Here is a 16652-nt window from a genome sequence, read left to right as displayed (position 1 = left end):
CTGCCAACAGACTTCTGAGACGGGTTAGTTCCCACTGCTGACATTATTCTCTGCAATGTTCTTAAAACTGTATCATCCCATCGGGGTTCTTTCGGAATACTATTTTGGTGGCAGCTTAAACTTTTATTTAGGTCGTTCCGAGAAAGGACAGTGTGGACAGAGGCGTAATTACACGACAAGTCTCTCCAGTTGGAACCGTAACAGCGTGATGACTAGTTGCACATTTTGATCTGAACTGGCCTCGAAAAAGGAGAGTCTTTCCTTCCGTCTTTAGGAGCTTGGCGGTGCAGTAACTGGGAGCACGTTGCTCTCAAAGTGTCCTTGGTTGGTGATGTTGCCTGCGGGGAAGTACCTGGCCACCACAAAGGAAGAGCCATCTGATGCCACAGCCTTTCCCACACCCAGCTTCGTAGTGCTCTTCCAAACCATCGCCGTAAAATGACCTGAGATGACATGAGAGAGAGAGAGATCAAGAATTTTCCATTGTGGAATGAAAATAATCATTACATTCTTTCATCTCTGCAGTAAACTGATGAGACCAGGGAGTGTGGGGTCCGAGAGAGGGATAGAGGGAAGGTGGAGAGGAGGTAGAGAGAAGGCAGACGGAAAGAGGAAAGATGATGACAGAAAAGATGGAGAGATGAGACCAGGGTGGGGGTGAGGGAAAGAGACAAAGCAGGGAGAGGACAGAAAGTGAAGAGTAAAGCCGACATCATAGTCGCCTGGGCGGTGGAAGGCTTTACACCGCCGTGTAGTCTTTTCGAGTCTTTTTGAGTCATGAAACTACAACGTTACGTCATTCCTCGCGGTGGAGAGCTTTACACCGCAAGTCCCAACACATCTCTCTGTTTTTACTATCAGACAGACAGGCTCTACACCTCGTTCACTGATTGGTCAATCTAGACGGAGTTTGCGTCTGAACCAGAGGGAGGCGGGGGAGGACTTCACCGTGGGCCCCGTGACTATGATGTCCTGCACTTATTTTCTGACTTGCGGTGGAAAGCTCTCCACCGGTGGATAGCTCTCCACCGTACACTCTGATACGGCCTTAATACACAGAGAAGATGGGGGGACAGAGAGAGAGACAGAGAGAGAGAGACACACAGACACAGAGGTGGAGAAATGGTAAGGTAAGAGAGAGACAAATAGAGAGACATTCTGTTAGTACACCATGTATATTTCCTCTAAATATTTACAGACACCAGGCTCTTAAATCGCTTCTCTTTCCTCTCTCTCTCTCTCTCTCTCTCTCTCTCTCTTTCTCCGTCTCCAGCGCTCCATTAATTCTTCTTTCATTCCCCTCTCATGAGTCAGACTGGGAACCAGTCCAAGTGTGATTCACTGGAATGAGGAGAATCATGTGGAACTCGCCACATTCTGTTCCCCGACTGTGACAATGCAATGCCTTTCACACGACCTTCATATGCCACTGCGAAATGTGACCTTTCAGCTGCTGTGGACAATGGGTCTTAGAAGCGCAGCCTGGACAATACCTGTAGTGTAACACATTGATGTTCATACTGAACAATACCTGATGTAGTGTACGTGTGTAACCTGTTATTGCTCATACTGCTCACATTTGGTCTGACTCTATAATCCTTACACATACGGCTGATTGGTGTTGAATCACAGCCTGGTTGTGTGCTGTAAGACACAAATGGACCCTACAGAATAACAGGGAACGGAGTAATGCGATCAACCTTTAAGATCAATCGACAGATAGCTAGGGTTACAGTTGGTAGATGGTTACAGAAGGTAGATAGGTACATAAACAGAGGCAGATTAGTAGATGCATGAAAAGAGTGCATTCTTGAACATGAAGTAGCTCACCAGTGCCAGAGGAGAATCCAGGCCGGTTGAAGTTGTACTGCTTTACCTCATCGTACCAGCGGTCTGCCACATCCTTTCCTGTACACACACACACACACACACACACGCACACATGCAATATATAGTGGATATATGGTATCCGCTCACTGTTGTTAGTAGCCCCACGTTGCCACTTGAATCACACCCTTTTCCGGTGGTTTCAGGACAGGACAGTGAAGAATCAGCTGTGGTCGCGTGTTGCAGGTGAGGTTGCTTCAATCAAAAACCCATAATTTAGGCATCCAAGCCTTTGTGTGAGATAACACAAATCTTCTTGTTTTGAGCTTTAATGGCAACATTCATTTCAAGTAAGCATGCATGTATTTTAATGTATGTGGCACGCAGTTTAAAACTTACGATCTGCACTTTCATAATGAGTAAAAAAAAAAAGGTAACAAAAAAACAACCTTACTTTGCTCATTACAGTCAGCAAAGTATTTAGAACGTGCTATGCTTACTAATAAATTGGACTAAAACTAAACGGAAGATCAGGCACATACAAACTGCTTTTCCTATCCTAGAGCAGTGACCTGAATTTATTCAACATGCATCTATAATAACATTGTTAACATTATTCCTTGTTACAACATGTTGTGGCAACTTTTTGGCATCCTGATCCACAGGTTACGAAACAATGATGCAATCACTTATTCGTGGTATGTGATCCAACACTGGTTAAGAAGAAAGAGGCTGCACAGCTCTTCAGCCACAATGAAAAATCTTTAATTTAAACCAACATTTCGACTGTATCAATCTTCTTCAGGGTTTACTGTGGTAGTGTGCAACACTCCACCCATGTGTTTATGTATGGCAGGGGTCTTCAACAGGGGGTCCGGACCCCTAGGGGGTCCTCGGAATAACTACAAGGGGTCCGCCAAATCGTTGTGTTATGGGGAACATTAGCTGAAAGTAGCCGATCTACACAACACCTCGTTTTGAGCAAGGGGTCCTTGACCTGAAAAAAACGTTGAAGACCTCTGGGTATGTAATGTACATAAACACATAGACAGGTACCATTTGTATGATGCAATGCTGTTCTACATTGTGTGTCGTGAGTGAGGTGTACCAACCATCTTATTATGTGCTATGCTAACACGGAGGACTTTCCTGTGCATCTACCGTACAGTAAGAGACAAGTTATGAATCACACTGCCTCACACATTGTTGTGCAGTGAGCCATAGACTGTGAGCTCTCATACACACACGATAGATAGACCACCAGTGGTTCCCAAAGTTTTTAGCTCCAGACCCAAAGTAGAAATTTCTCCCTGGAACCCAAACTAGTGAAAGTAGCAGAGCTTGTAGATCTGCTATTTTCACTAGTTCTTAAAAGTGTTTTTTAATTGATGGAAAAAAGAATGAAAAAGTGAGATTTAATTTTTCAAAAAGTGGGTCCCAGAGTCACTTCTCTCATCTACATCACAGTCAGAGTCTAGTTGTTGGATCATTATAGGGAAAATAGAATGCAGAGCCTTCAATTAAGAGAGAACACACACCTCAAAGCTGTTACATGTCTCTCTGTCTGTCTTTCTCTCTGTCTGTCGGTCGGTCGCATGGCCAGTCTGCAGTATGTGCGTGATACACATGACCTATTTTGTTCCATCGTGACCCTGGATGCCAGGACATAGACTCACTCATCTACGATTACGCCATCTGAACATGACTCAATACACGTGGTGAAGTGAGGCTGACTCAGCTAAATGTTCACACCAGTGGAATATTTAATTCCACACGCATTAAATGATACGTGCGTGTGTGTGTGTGTGTGTGCGTGATAGTGAGTGTGTGCGTGTACCTGGTTGGTCGTAGGAGGCCCAGGCCAGATTCTCTCCACAGCTGCCCCTGCTGGACTCCACACTGTGTTTCAGGATGCGTGTACTGGCCAGACTCTCTGCATACCTACACACACGCACGCGCACGCACACACACGCACGTGCACACACACACACACACACACACACACACACACACACACACACACACACACACACACACACACACACACACACACACACACACACACACACACACACACACACACACACACACACACACACACACACACACACACACACACACACACACACAGTCATGAGATGTGTTCCACATAAATTGTATTTAACGGACAAAAGTGAGCCAAAGAATAGCAGATCGACAAGGTCTTAGTAAAGGTCACAACGTGACACGTAGTGAGCTTGTATATTGACTATTTTCAGCATGCGACAGCATCGTACGACTACAAATTAGGCTTAAGACAGACAACAGACAGACAGATAGCAGGCACATGCAGGTAAAGTACCTACAGACCTCGTAGATTCGCTACATGCACACATTTGGATCTACTGTACCTCACAAATACCTCAAACTCATGCATTAGAATTGTTATAGGGAGGAATCCCTGAGCCTTTGCATCCTCTGCTCAACAGAGGCAGGCAGAAACAGCTATCCACGTCTTTGTAATTATGTCTTGCTTACACGCTTGAGTGCAGCCATGCTCTTTAGGGCCTGTGAAAGATGCTGAAGTGTGTGTTTCTAACCTTTAAAATTAGATCTGATATTTTAAAAAGACTAGTGTTCATTGTGTATTATTGGAGTTGTTAGCAGAAGGACTTTTATGCACAAATGTTAACATAGTTGGTTTAATCACTTTAATATCAAGGATATGGATTACCATATTTTTATTGATTGATTGATTGATTGATTAAACAATGAAACAATGAACTACTTATTCTACTACTTAGGTTCAATTGAAATTATGTTTCTTCAACACACACAACGAAGTACAGTACACAGTAAAATCCTCAGTGTAAATTTAATTCAGACAAATGTACAATATTGGACTCTTTCAGGTCTATTTGTACACACTCAAAGAGTTAAATTAACATTGCACTTTACCGTGTACGTGCTGAAGTAAACACTGGCATGGCTTATCAGGTGTGGATTAACTCAGTTTACCTCTCAGAACAGCCAATGTAAACACTCTGCTCTAAACAGTCGTGTTCCCCATTCACAAAACTGCAGCTGCTCTGCTCACTGTCAACAGCTCTGCATCTCTGGACTCACTCATTTGGGTGAATGGCACTCTGAGCCAATAAGCTCACTAGGGATGGGACGATATGAAATATCACGATGGTTGTGACAAAATAAATCGCGATTTAAGATATTATTGCGATAATCCAAATCCATTATCCTGGGGCGGAACATTTGCCAAAAAAATAGCATCTACAAGCTCACAACGCGTCGCGTTGCGACTAGTTGTGAGCTTGTAGATCTGCTATTTTTTCATAAAGACATTTGATAGAGAGTAAAAAAAAGACTGTATAAAGTACGTATATTATAAGTACCTTTTACCAATTATAGAGGGTTTAAGTTAGCCTGATTTCAGACTCAGCTCACGCTTTAGTCTGAAACTGTGCCCTGTTCTGAACGATTTCTGGGGGAGGGACTTTTGTGCGAGCGTGCACGCGCGCTGCCGCGAGCGAGTGATCGCGACGCACGGCAATCGCGACGCACGGCGATCGCGACGCAAGGTTGCGTCGTGTGTGTGTGTTTGTGTGTATGTCTCTGTCTGTGCCAGTCACTGCTTCAACACAGAAATGCGACCAGAAACATGTAATCAACATTAACAGCTTGGTGAAATCAGCATGCGCGTACGTGTGTGTGTCCCTGCCTGCCTGGTGTGCGAACTTCATTTGAATCGTTTCAACTGCTGTGTGGCTTGGATATTCGTTAGACCCACCCCCACCCCCCTGCGCTCATTGGAGGAGCCGCAATCTTTGGTAGGGAACGGCCAATTAATGTACTCAGATCCAGACCAGAGAAACAGTCCACTCAGAGAGTGGGCAGGGTCTATGGGCTGGAACCAGACTAGGTTTAAGTGGTACCGGATTGTGCAGCTCGACAAATAAAAGATGAATTGATCCCAGTGCCTGACGGAGGACGATATCACGACAAATGAAATCTCCACGATACGATTATCATGAGTGTTTTCTATCACGATAAACGATAATATCGCTTATCGTCCCATCCCTACTCTGGACTCACTCATTTGGGTGAATGGCACCCTGAGCCAATAAGCTCACTGCGGTTTGTTTGGCAACGATGGTTTTAGTATATGAGGTGTGAAACACAGTCTATCAATTCATCAAGTTCAGAGCGGAAACCATAATGACTCCTTAATTGGCAGCAGCAGACACATTACCGTGTAATGTTTATGAAGGGACAGATGTGTTTAGCAGTTAATGCGTTTGGTGACTTATGCTTTTAAACTGTGACTGTTGTCCTCTGAGCGATTGGTCACTCGACATTATGCGAAATGATTGTTAAACGAGCTGCTAATTTTCCCCGTTGGTTGTGTGTGCGTGTGTGTGTGCGTGCGCGCCCACCGTGCAGCCTCTCTGCTCAGCTTGCGGCTCATTTTGAGTGGAGGAGCCTGATGTTTCTTCCTGTAGTCATTATGAGCCTGCAACAACTCATCAGAGAACTGCTTTGATGCTGAGAGAGAGAGAGAGAGAGAGAGAGAGAGAGAGAGAGAGAGAGAGAGAGAGAGAGAGAGATCCATTAAGCATCCAAGATTTTCCCAAAATGAGAAAGACATCTGCTGGTAGTCTCACATGCAGAATTGTGTAAAAGAAAATACTTCATAGTTCACAGAGACAGCATTGACATTCTGACAGACATACATCAATCTGGAACATCCAACATGATATTATATCAAACTAGAAGCAGAGCTCATCCACCAGGTCAGGAAGGTTATTGTGACCTCCTAGTGGCGCTATAATAGGCCAATGTGAAAAGGGTGCCATGTCTTCTTCAGCCTCTCACGGCAATTGGACGCTGCATGCATGATTTTGTTCCAAAAATGTGTTTAGCAAAAGATTGATCTTTAAATAAACTGCTCTGAAAATGCACGTGGCCCACCCATCTGACTGGAAGTCTGGACATGTTCGAGTGGACCTGATCTAGAAAAAGTTGAGAACCACTACATGTACAGACTGAGTGGACACAGCCTGGCCATAGAAACTGGCCATCATGCTGAACTGCCTACCCAGCTGGGTTGACTTCAGGGATCGAGGTTGAGGCAGAAGCTCACTTCTTAACGTGAGGTGAAACAATTATGTATCGCTGATCCTCGACACCTATGTTGACTGTTGTCATATACAAGCTGTATGATTATTGTCTGAGTCCGTCACCGTCTTACATGACTCATCCCTTCCATACATTAGAGAGAGAGAGAGAGAGAGAGAGAGAGAGAGAGAGAGCAAGAGAGAGACCATAAGATAAGAGATAAGATGGAGAAAAAGACAGACTGACAGATGATTGTCTCGAGAATGCATATCCCCCCACACACACAAACTGTGCCACCAATACATGCATAGACAAGAACCACACACACACACACACACACACACACACACTGGTGCCTATCACTCACAGGTCTATTCATGTCTCATGGCCACTTTCTGGAGCACTTACAATAGACTGATTGACACTCACGCACGCGGGCGGGCACGCACACGCACACGCACACACACACACACACACACACACACACACACACACACACACACACACACACACACAGTTTTACTGCCCACAAATATTCTGTCTCCCGTGGCTCTCTGGACCCAGAAATGGACTGCATGGTTCCACACATTCATTCATATTTTTTAATAATTTAATGGTTTATTTATTGGGCCCTGAGCAGTCACACAGCACAGCTGTATTCAGTTACTCTGACTATTTACACCTCTAGTCAGGTTGAAGCTGGGACTGGGAGGAGCTATGCTCACATTGTGATGTCAGTCTGCAGTGGTTCCCAAACTATCATTACTTGTGACATCAGAGCTCGCAAGTACTACGTTTGGCTGCGTATGTAGGTAGCTGTGTGTGTTTAAGTCCGTAGCCCAATCAGGGACCAGCATTTCTGACAACGTCATCATCAACAGCCAATGAGGGACCAGCATTCCTGGTGATGCCATTGGTGATGTCACTGGCATCGCCAGTGGTTATGCTAGTGGTGAGCGCACCTCATGGCATACTTGTGCACAAGACACAAGTTGTCACCTTGACAGATTGCAGTTCTTGTTTCAAGGAATTCCATATAAAACTTTGGCGTGAGGGTCCATTTGGTTCCATGTGTACAGATGTGTCCAAGAGTTACACACCATTTGGAACCCCACTCAAGAAACCCTAGACCTAGAGGGTCCCTGGGCTCAGTGGGCTGGACCCCACTGATCGACTGTATGGTCCAATAAGAACAATAACTATATAAATGGCCTGCCCTAAGAGGTGCAACAAAACTAACAGGATTGTGAGGGAGCTGTCAATCAAACCTGGTACATGCACGCCCACATTGCAACAGCCCTGAAAAGAGGCGTAATCAGCAAGAGTAACTGAACACACCTGAGTGTAGGGCTGCAACTATCTCATACTGCTGCTCCCACTGTGTCCTTTAAAAGATGAACTCTGTATGTATTAGTGATGATAGGAAAAGTGGCGAGTCATGATGAATGACAACACTGTTACAAGAAACTACAGGGAAGGAAATTACATTAACACTTGAGTAACGTAAACTCTACAGTAGGCTTATAGATACCTTCCCTTCCTTACAGGCAAAAAGAGCTGACACACACACACACACACACACACACACACACACACACACACACACACACACACACACACACACACACACACACACACACACACACACAGGGGGCAAAGTTCTTGCTGAGGCCAAATGAATGCAATCAGAGTTAGTCGTGGCAGAACAGTTTCCACTTACCTGACTTTCCCATGCTGCTGTCTCAGCTCCCTCTCTCTCTCCCTCCCTCTCTCTCTCTCTCTCTGTGTCCTGCTGTCTTGTCCTTTCTCTTTCCTTTTCTGTCTCTCTAATGGCTGACGCTGTGGAACAGCTGCTGATGGTAATAATCTCCTCCTCAGCGTTTAACACTGCTGCAACCTTCCCATTTAGCCCAACTCTGCTAACCCTCACTTTCACTTCACTACTCTCTTAACTCTTCCTGTATTTTCCTGTCCTCTGTATTGTTCCTCCTCCCCTCTCTCTCTCACACACACACACACGCACCCCCATCCCCCAACACACACAAGTAACTGTGTCTATCTTTGTGGAGCAGATGTACACACCCTCTCTCTCTCTCTCTCTCTCTCTCTCTCTCTCTCTCTCTCTCTCTCTCTCTCTCTCTCTCTCTGACTCCACATTCTTGTAACTGAAAGGGGAGCCCCGAAGCATGTGGCTCTGATGACATCATCTCTATGAGAACCTATATGTGTCCTTATATGGGCCTGAGATTCCCTGATACTGTGTGATTTGGTGGATATAGGGCACAGTTGTACTTCTTAGTCACTTTAGTTGGGAGATGGCCAAAGTGTGGGTGTAACACATGAAACCACTTAAATCCCATATAGGGGTCCCCCAGGGGTCTATACTTGCATATCATCTACAAGCCCACAACGTGTCACAATGCCACATGTTGTGAGCTTGTAGAGCTGGTATTTTGACCTTATGTTCACCTGTTATGACATGCACAGAATATGAACAATGGGTGCTTAGGGCAAAAAAAGCGATAAGGAGGACTTGGCACTTAGAAAGACAGAGAGGTTACAGAGAAAAAGAGAGTAGATACTGTAGCTGCTGAGCTAATATTCTTTATCTCTCTTGCTGTTGACTTAGCCATCTCAACTTACAATACTTAAAATGTAAGATACATAGAACATTACTGAATACATTACAAGATCAGAATAAGATGCATGAATGCCAACCAACCAACCAACAACCATGAAGCGGGCAAAGAAATTAGAGTGCTAAGAAATCAAGGGTTAAAAGCCTTTGCCATCCACAGTTAGACCATGGGTAGGGTACCAGGGGCCGGCTAACCTTTTTGACATGAAGTTCCATTTTATTTTATTTTTATTTATTTAACCTGACTTTCGCCAGATGGTGGCAGCATTGCGTTGCATTGCTTTACCATCTGGGCTCGGTCCGGCAGAGTTGATAACACTCGTAAAGTCCCGGGCCGGACCAATCAGCGGCAGCTATGGGCGGGCTCTGAGCGGCTCTGAGCCAATAGAGTCTGATTGCAGACCACGTGGAAACCCAGGAGGCAGATTCTGGGTGCAACGTCATGCAGACAGGCCAATATGAGTGGTTGGAGTTGGCACTCCCAGACTGTGACAGAGAGACGGCCATATCCAATCACCTGCTATAGAATTTGAAAAAATGGCCCGCCCCTTACATCGGTTCTGCCGGAGCGAGCCCAGATGGTAAGCAATGCAACGCAATGCTGTCACCATCTGGCGAAAGTCAGGTTATCAGTGTGCCATATCAACCTATAAGTTTAATTATGACACCACATCAAAATTCCATAAGCCAAGGACTTAGTTGAGAGAGAGATGAAGCAGGGACCCCCACAACCTTTTCAAAGATTCCATAATGTTTCATCGTTTGACAGCACAATCATCAGTGTATTTTGGATTCACGTCAATTTGCGTTTTCAGATGTTTAACCACTTGAACCGTCAATACTTAATAAACTTGACGTTTCACTCTGTACTTACTACTTAGTCCCCTCTACACCAAACCTCTTTGCCGAAAATGGCAGATCTACAAGCTCACAATGCCTCGCAGCGCGAGGCGTTGTCTGCTATTTTTTGGCTAAAGTTCTCAGAATATGGACACTAGGGTTCAAGTAGTTAAAATAAAAAAGGAGAAAAAAGTTTCTATCACACAAATATTTGGAGGACCTCCTGTAGTAACTTTGAGGACCCCCTTGGGGTCCGGACCCCCTGTTGAAGACCCCTGCCATAAGCTATACATAACAACCATTATTTTTTGTTCTTTATTTAGAAATATTTTATTTCGCCTCAGGATGTAATGATCATGAGACTCAGAGAGCAATAATCACACTATCTCCCAGACTCCCTCCCCAGTCAGAGCTAGGATGATGAATGAATGTAGAAATATTGTGTTTAATGTAATTTGTATAGATGTGAGGGGACTTAACTTCTTCTTTTTTTAAATAACAAATGTTTAATAAAAAAAAAAAAAAAAAAAAAAACTCTCTCACACTTATGCCAGTGTGCCAGTCATCACCCTCTGCTGTGCCATGTTGGCACCCGTGCCTAAGGTATCCTTGTTAAAGGGACATTTTATAACATTTTAACCATTTGTATATGTATGAAATTGATGATTCGTATGTTGGAAAGAAGAAACCACTGAAAGGAAATTAATATAAGATGTCAGACTTTGACCACTACTCCTCTGCTGTCTCTGCATCTAATTGACACATCCTGCTGTGCTGATGAGGATCTCAGGACTTCACAATGGGAATGGTGGCTAAACCTGTGATTAACTCAAAACTACAATGACTTGCTGCCTCATTTAACTGTGGTCAAAGGATGTGAACTGAGTAATTCAATCAAAAGCTATCAGCTTTTGATTGTCCAATGACTGCTTGTTGAGTAACTTCCTGCTTGTACCTTGGACCTTGGAGGTGTGTCTTGAAGAGGAGTTACTTAATTCCCATAGCCTATATAAACTCTGTCTTCGCTGTATTCTGCAGAACCTTTCTGAATAAACCATGTAAGGAACTCCTATTTGGCCTTGTGTCCTGGTAATTGTTAGATTAAGAACTTTTACTCAAAAGGTTTGAGAAACTTACTTATCAATCCTACCCCTGGACTATACTGAGTACTGACTATGGGTATGAACAATGAACATAAGTTTGGAAATGTGTGTTCGGTAGATTATTTATCTTTTGTACCAATGCTTCTTGGAAATAACTTGAATGCCTTTGGAAAGGCTGTTTATTTCCCTTATAAATGGGGCCCCATTTGTAAGGAACATGCATACATGCATGCATGCTATATTATATAGCACAACATCTTTTATGATTTTCAACGACATGCTATATTATTAACCAGACATTCTTTTGGGGTTTTAAACTACCTATTTTATTTTGTTGGACAACCTGCTATGGCAAAACAAGTAATAATAATGACAATTATTATTTTCAATTACATAGCACCAGGTAAGTTACCAGGTATAAGCACCATACTGTAGATACCAGGTAAGCACCAAGCACCATATCATCGTTGTCGGGTGGAAACCTCGTATCTCCACGTTTCAAATGTGTATATGTTCTTTCGCAAAGTAAAGCCCTACTTCATCATACAAGGCCGTCGCACAAAAGTAGTGAAAACAGCAGATCTACAAGCACACAACGCCTCGCGGTGCGAGGCGTTGTGTGCTTGTAGATCGGCTGTTTTCACTAGTTTAAATCATTTTTAAAATGATAAATGCAAAACGAACAGTTTTGGACATAGGCCTACAAGGTTTTCACCTAGGTAAGCATCATATAACAGGTAAGCACGAGGGTAAGCACCAACCATAGATACCAGGTAAGCACCATAGATAACAGGTAACTTGACTTACTTGACTTAATCCTCTTGGGGCGTTCACCAGAGCTCTTCATCTCACTCTCTTCTAGGCCTGGGCTTTGGTTTCCTTCCAGCTCCCTCCGATGTCTTTTACTGTAGGTCTTGGAGAGTGGAACGTGTCCAGGTGTTTCTCGGCCTACCCTGTTTCCTCTTTCCCTGCTGTGGGTTGTTGTCCAAGCCAAGGCTTGTCTCGTGATGTTATTTGTGTCTTTTCTAAGGATGTGGCTTATCCAGTTCCACTGGTTTGTGTTTGTGTTTTTTTTGTTTGTCTGTTTTGTTATGTGAACCTTATAATCACTGCAAACCTGTATTATGTTCTGGGATCCATCTACTACCAAACCTATATGTTCAAACATTGACAGTAAAATAAGAGTTTTTTTTTGAGCGGTGCTCCTGGAAGGAGCTAAGCTCCAACATCTGGCTTTGTCCAGGCTCTGAAGCGTGGCCTATACATCTGGCCTATATCTTGGCATAAAGTGCTCAAAGTTTTACAATAGAGTCTTGGATAGTATGAACAGTCTGAATCCGCCTCCTGCGTTTGAATCCAGCCCCTATGAGCCGAAGTCCACCCACCACCGGCCAACCCTATAGGAATCTGCTACTGCAGTCAGACCCATCTCAAGTTTTATGATGCAATTGCCTATGAGCTGCAGTCCCCTGATCTACCACAGGATGGTGCTGTTAGCATGCAACAAAAAGATGTGGCCAGAGGGCCCTTGCATTTTCAGGAAGAGGTCGGCAGTGTACTATCAGTCATGCTAAACGCAGCCAGTGACATCTTGGTTTAGTAATATGAGTGGACATGATGGGATTCATGTGAAAAGTCAAGCCACTTGATTTCTCATTAGGCGGATGGGGGGCTGTCGTAATGGATCCTCTTCTTATCGTCTGCACAGTGATGGAGCCACTCCAGCCGGAAGGAGGCACTTTACACACTGCTGTCCAGAGACATTTGCCACTGTACATCTTAATTCATATTAACTGTCTGAGAGGGCGGTCGTGCAGTTGTGTGTCGGTGTTTGAACATAATATTTGTGTGTGTGTGTGTGTGTGTGTGTGTGTGTGTGTGTGTGTGTGTGTGTGTGTGTGTGTGTGTGTGTGTGTGTGTGTGTGCGCGCGCGCAATATTCTGTGTGCAATATTCTGTGTGCATTTATGTGGCGATCATGCCCTCTTGTACCCAACCTGTGTGTGTGTGTGTGTGTGTGTGTGTGTGTGTGTGTGTGTGTGTGTGTGCGTTTGCATGTGCGTGTGCGTGTATGCATGCATAGGCTCCATACTTTATTAAGTGTGTTCAGTGCGTACGTGGATGTCGTAGGCTACTGTATGGGTTTAAACAGAGATTGAATAAGTGCAATGTAGGATCTGTGTGTGCGTGTGCGTGCGTGCGTGTGTGTGGTGGGGGCGGGCAGTGAATGGAGCAGTGTCGTGATTTATGGAGAGAGCCCCTTTTAGAGGAACAGTAGTGACATTGATCCACGCAGATATTACCTCATTTATCTCTGCACATTGGCTATATCTGCCTTACTTATGGCTTGGCTCCTCGCCCTGTCAGCTGCGACAGCCCTGCTGTCTCCCTCCTCCCCTCTCTCTCTCTCTCTTTCACACACACACACACACACACACACACACACACACACACACACACACACACACACACACACACACACACACACACACACACACACACACACACACACACCCTTTCCCCCTCCATCTGCAATTTCCATTTTTTTTCTCTCACCTGAATCCCCCAGATGAAAATCCTCCCAAAAAGATCTATTATATCAGGAAAAAAAGAACACTGCATTCCTTCCAGACAGAATTAATTTACCCTACACACGCACAGCCGCGCACACAGCGTGCACACACAGCGCGTGCGCACACACACACATACACACACACACACACACACACACACACACACACACACACACACACACACACGCGCACACACGCACACAAACACACACATAGCCATGAATACTATACACGCACACATGCTCACACACGCGTCTTCCCTTCAAATCATGTGGATTTACGGTGTCAGGAACGTGAAATAACTCAAATGGGGACCATAAAGTGCACTTACTTGCTAATAATTCCTCTTTAGCGGCTCCCGTGAGGGAGGATGAGGACTTTTTAATAACTCCTTCCCAATACACCGTCCTCATTAAAAGAGGTCTGTGGAACAGACGGAACAGGAGAGGAGATAAGACGCCGTCGAGTGGATTGATCTGCACTACAACAGGGTGATGGAACGAGTGAAATGGAGGGGTTGTATCTATTGCTTTTTTTATAGTCACGCACGCACACACGCATGCACGCACGCACGCACACAATATATACAATCATCCGAGAACTGCTTCACTCCGAGCTCTCAGCTCACTGTTCCTGCCTCCACCTGTCAGTGGATTACCAACTTCCTTCATTGACAGGAAGCAGCAAGGCGAGGACGGGGCAACTCACATCCTCCACGCGATTAGTCTCTCGTATACAGTCAGACGACTATTCTGCAATCTCTGAACGCTAGTAATATAGAGTCTGGAACTACACCTCCCGAAATCCAAAACCGGAAGTTGGCATCTGTTCGTCATTTCTGTTCACGAAAATATATTTTAATTTTAAAACATATTTACAATCAATTTTCATTTCTGCTCAGCAGCAAGCTATATGTGCTTAGATGATTTGGGTTTATATTAGGACAGTATTAGTAGAGACGAAAAGCGACTTCATCGCTTGCTCATGATCAGAGCTTCTGTTGCTCCATGCTGTCTGACCGGAAGTATTTGAAAATTGTGGGAGGCAACAGTCTGGCCACGCGACACTACCACCCGATCAACCAGCACAGGCGGGCCACAGGGCTGCGTGCTCTGCCCACCGCTCTTCTCCTTGTACAGTGTACACACCAATGGCTACACCTCCCCGGACTGCTCTGTTAAATTCCTGGTGTTTTGCAGATGACGCAATCATCATTGGTCTTATATGACAGTGGCTTTCAACCAGTGGTCCATTTGGTTTCATTTGACACTTAAATAAGAAGTTTATACAATTAGAGAATAGAAGAATTGCAACTTTGATCAACATTTGCCTGTTATCTCTCTACCACAACAATACAACATTTGATGGAATTGTGGAGATAATCTTATACAACAACAACAAAATATTACACGTTTTGGGTCTGAGAGGCAAAATGTCATGAAATGGTGGACCGGGGCTCTAATGCCAACTAAATAATGGTCCTTGATATGAAAAAGGTTGAAAACCACTGTTGTACGAGATGTCAACAAGTCTGCATACTGAGGTCTTCAGGTGGGATTGAGTCCGTCCTCTCTACCTCCATAACATTGTGGGTTTGGCAGCACTGCCACTGAACAGGGCACACACCGGCTGCAGTGCATCATCATCAAGTCTGCAGAAAGGACTATTAAAGGACAAACCTGCCTTCACTCTCTTCACCACCAACAGCAGGAATCGGGCAGAGAAGATCATTGCTGACCCCTCGCCTCCTGGTCACGATTCTATTTTAACACCTCCCCTTCCAGGAGGCGCTTCAGAGCACTGTACACCAGAATGAAAGGAATAGCTTATTCCTTTAATCAACTGTCATTGTCAGTCATTGTCACACACACACCCGCAGCCATTATGCAATACTATTATAGTTCATAGTATCTCTGTTATGGTTACACATGGACAGACTCACTTTAGTTTAGAGGGAGAGCGGGTGCATTCTCCGGCAGCGGCAGGTACAGGTACTTAACCCTAACTTTAACCCTAACCCTAACTTCGGTAAAAGTATGCCTAAACCTAACCATAACCCTAACCTCAGTAGAACTATGCCTATTCCTAAACCTAACCTTAACCCTAACCCTAACCTCAGTAGAACTATGCCTATTCCTAAACCTAACCTTAACCCTAACCCTAACCTCAGTAAAACTATGCCTATGCCTAAACCTAACCCTAACCCTAACCAACATTGGACTAATGAGACGTCTGCCGCTGTCGGAGAATGCACTCGCTCCTTCTTTCACTTTATATGATACTGCTGTTTAGTGTAGGCTCTGAATTCACACCAGCAGTGTCAGATTTTGATTTTGATTGCTCCGTTCATTGTATCGCAAAAATGGGCCACGTTATGAGTGACAGCCTGGTAAATAAGTTGTGATCCGGCGAGAAGCTCTGCTGCTCTGAGTGGTTCAAGGCAGCACAGCTCTGCCTGGCGAGAGGAGGAAACATAACCCCTCAATGCTCGTCCCTGGGAGCTTGTTTGTAAACGACTTGTACATTTTAGAAAAGTAATAGGCCAGGTATAGTTGCCCAGTCC

The 16652-nt window shown here is 44.6% G+C and overlaps 1 protein-coding gene across 1 annotated transcript; it reads right to left on the bottom strand.

Annotated features, from left to right (window-relative positions):
- Positions 1-270: 270 nt before the first annotated feature.
- Positions 271-15820, bottom strand: glipr2l (GLI pathogenesis-related 2, like; the record flags this gene model as incomplete). The annotated part of the gene is made up of 6 exons (XM_080740816.1): positions 271-443; positions 1831-1908; positions 3665-3768; positions 6255-6363; positions 14421-14570; positions 15769-15820. 6 exons carry the CDS (start codon positions 15818-15820, stop codon positions 271-273), a joined length of 666 nt encoding a protein of 221 aa, XP_080596942.1.
- Between the last annotated feature and the right edge of the window lie 832 nt (positions 15821-16652).

The sequence above is a fragment of the Nannobrachium achirus genome, assembly GCF_963921795.1.
Source record: "Nannobrachium achirus genome assembly, chromosome: 2".
Classification (NCBI taxonomy): domain Eukaryota; kingdom Metazoa; phylum Chordata; class Actinopteri; order Myctophiformes; family Myctophidae; genus Nannobrachium; species Nannobrachium achirus.
This window is presented reverse-complemented; position numbering and strand designations above follow the sequence as displayed.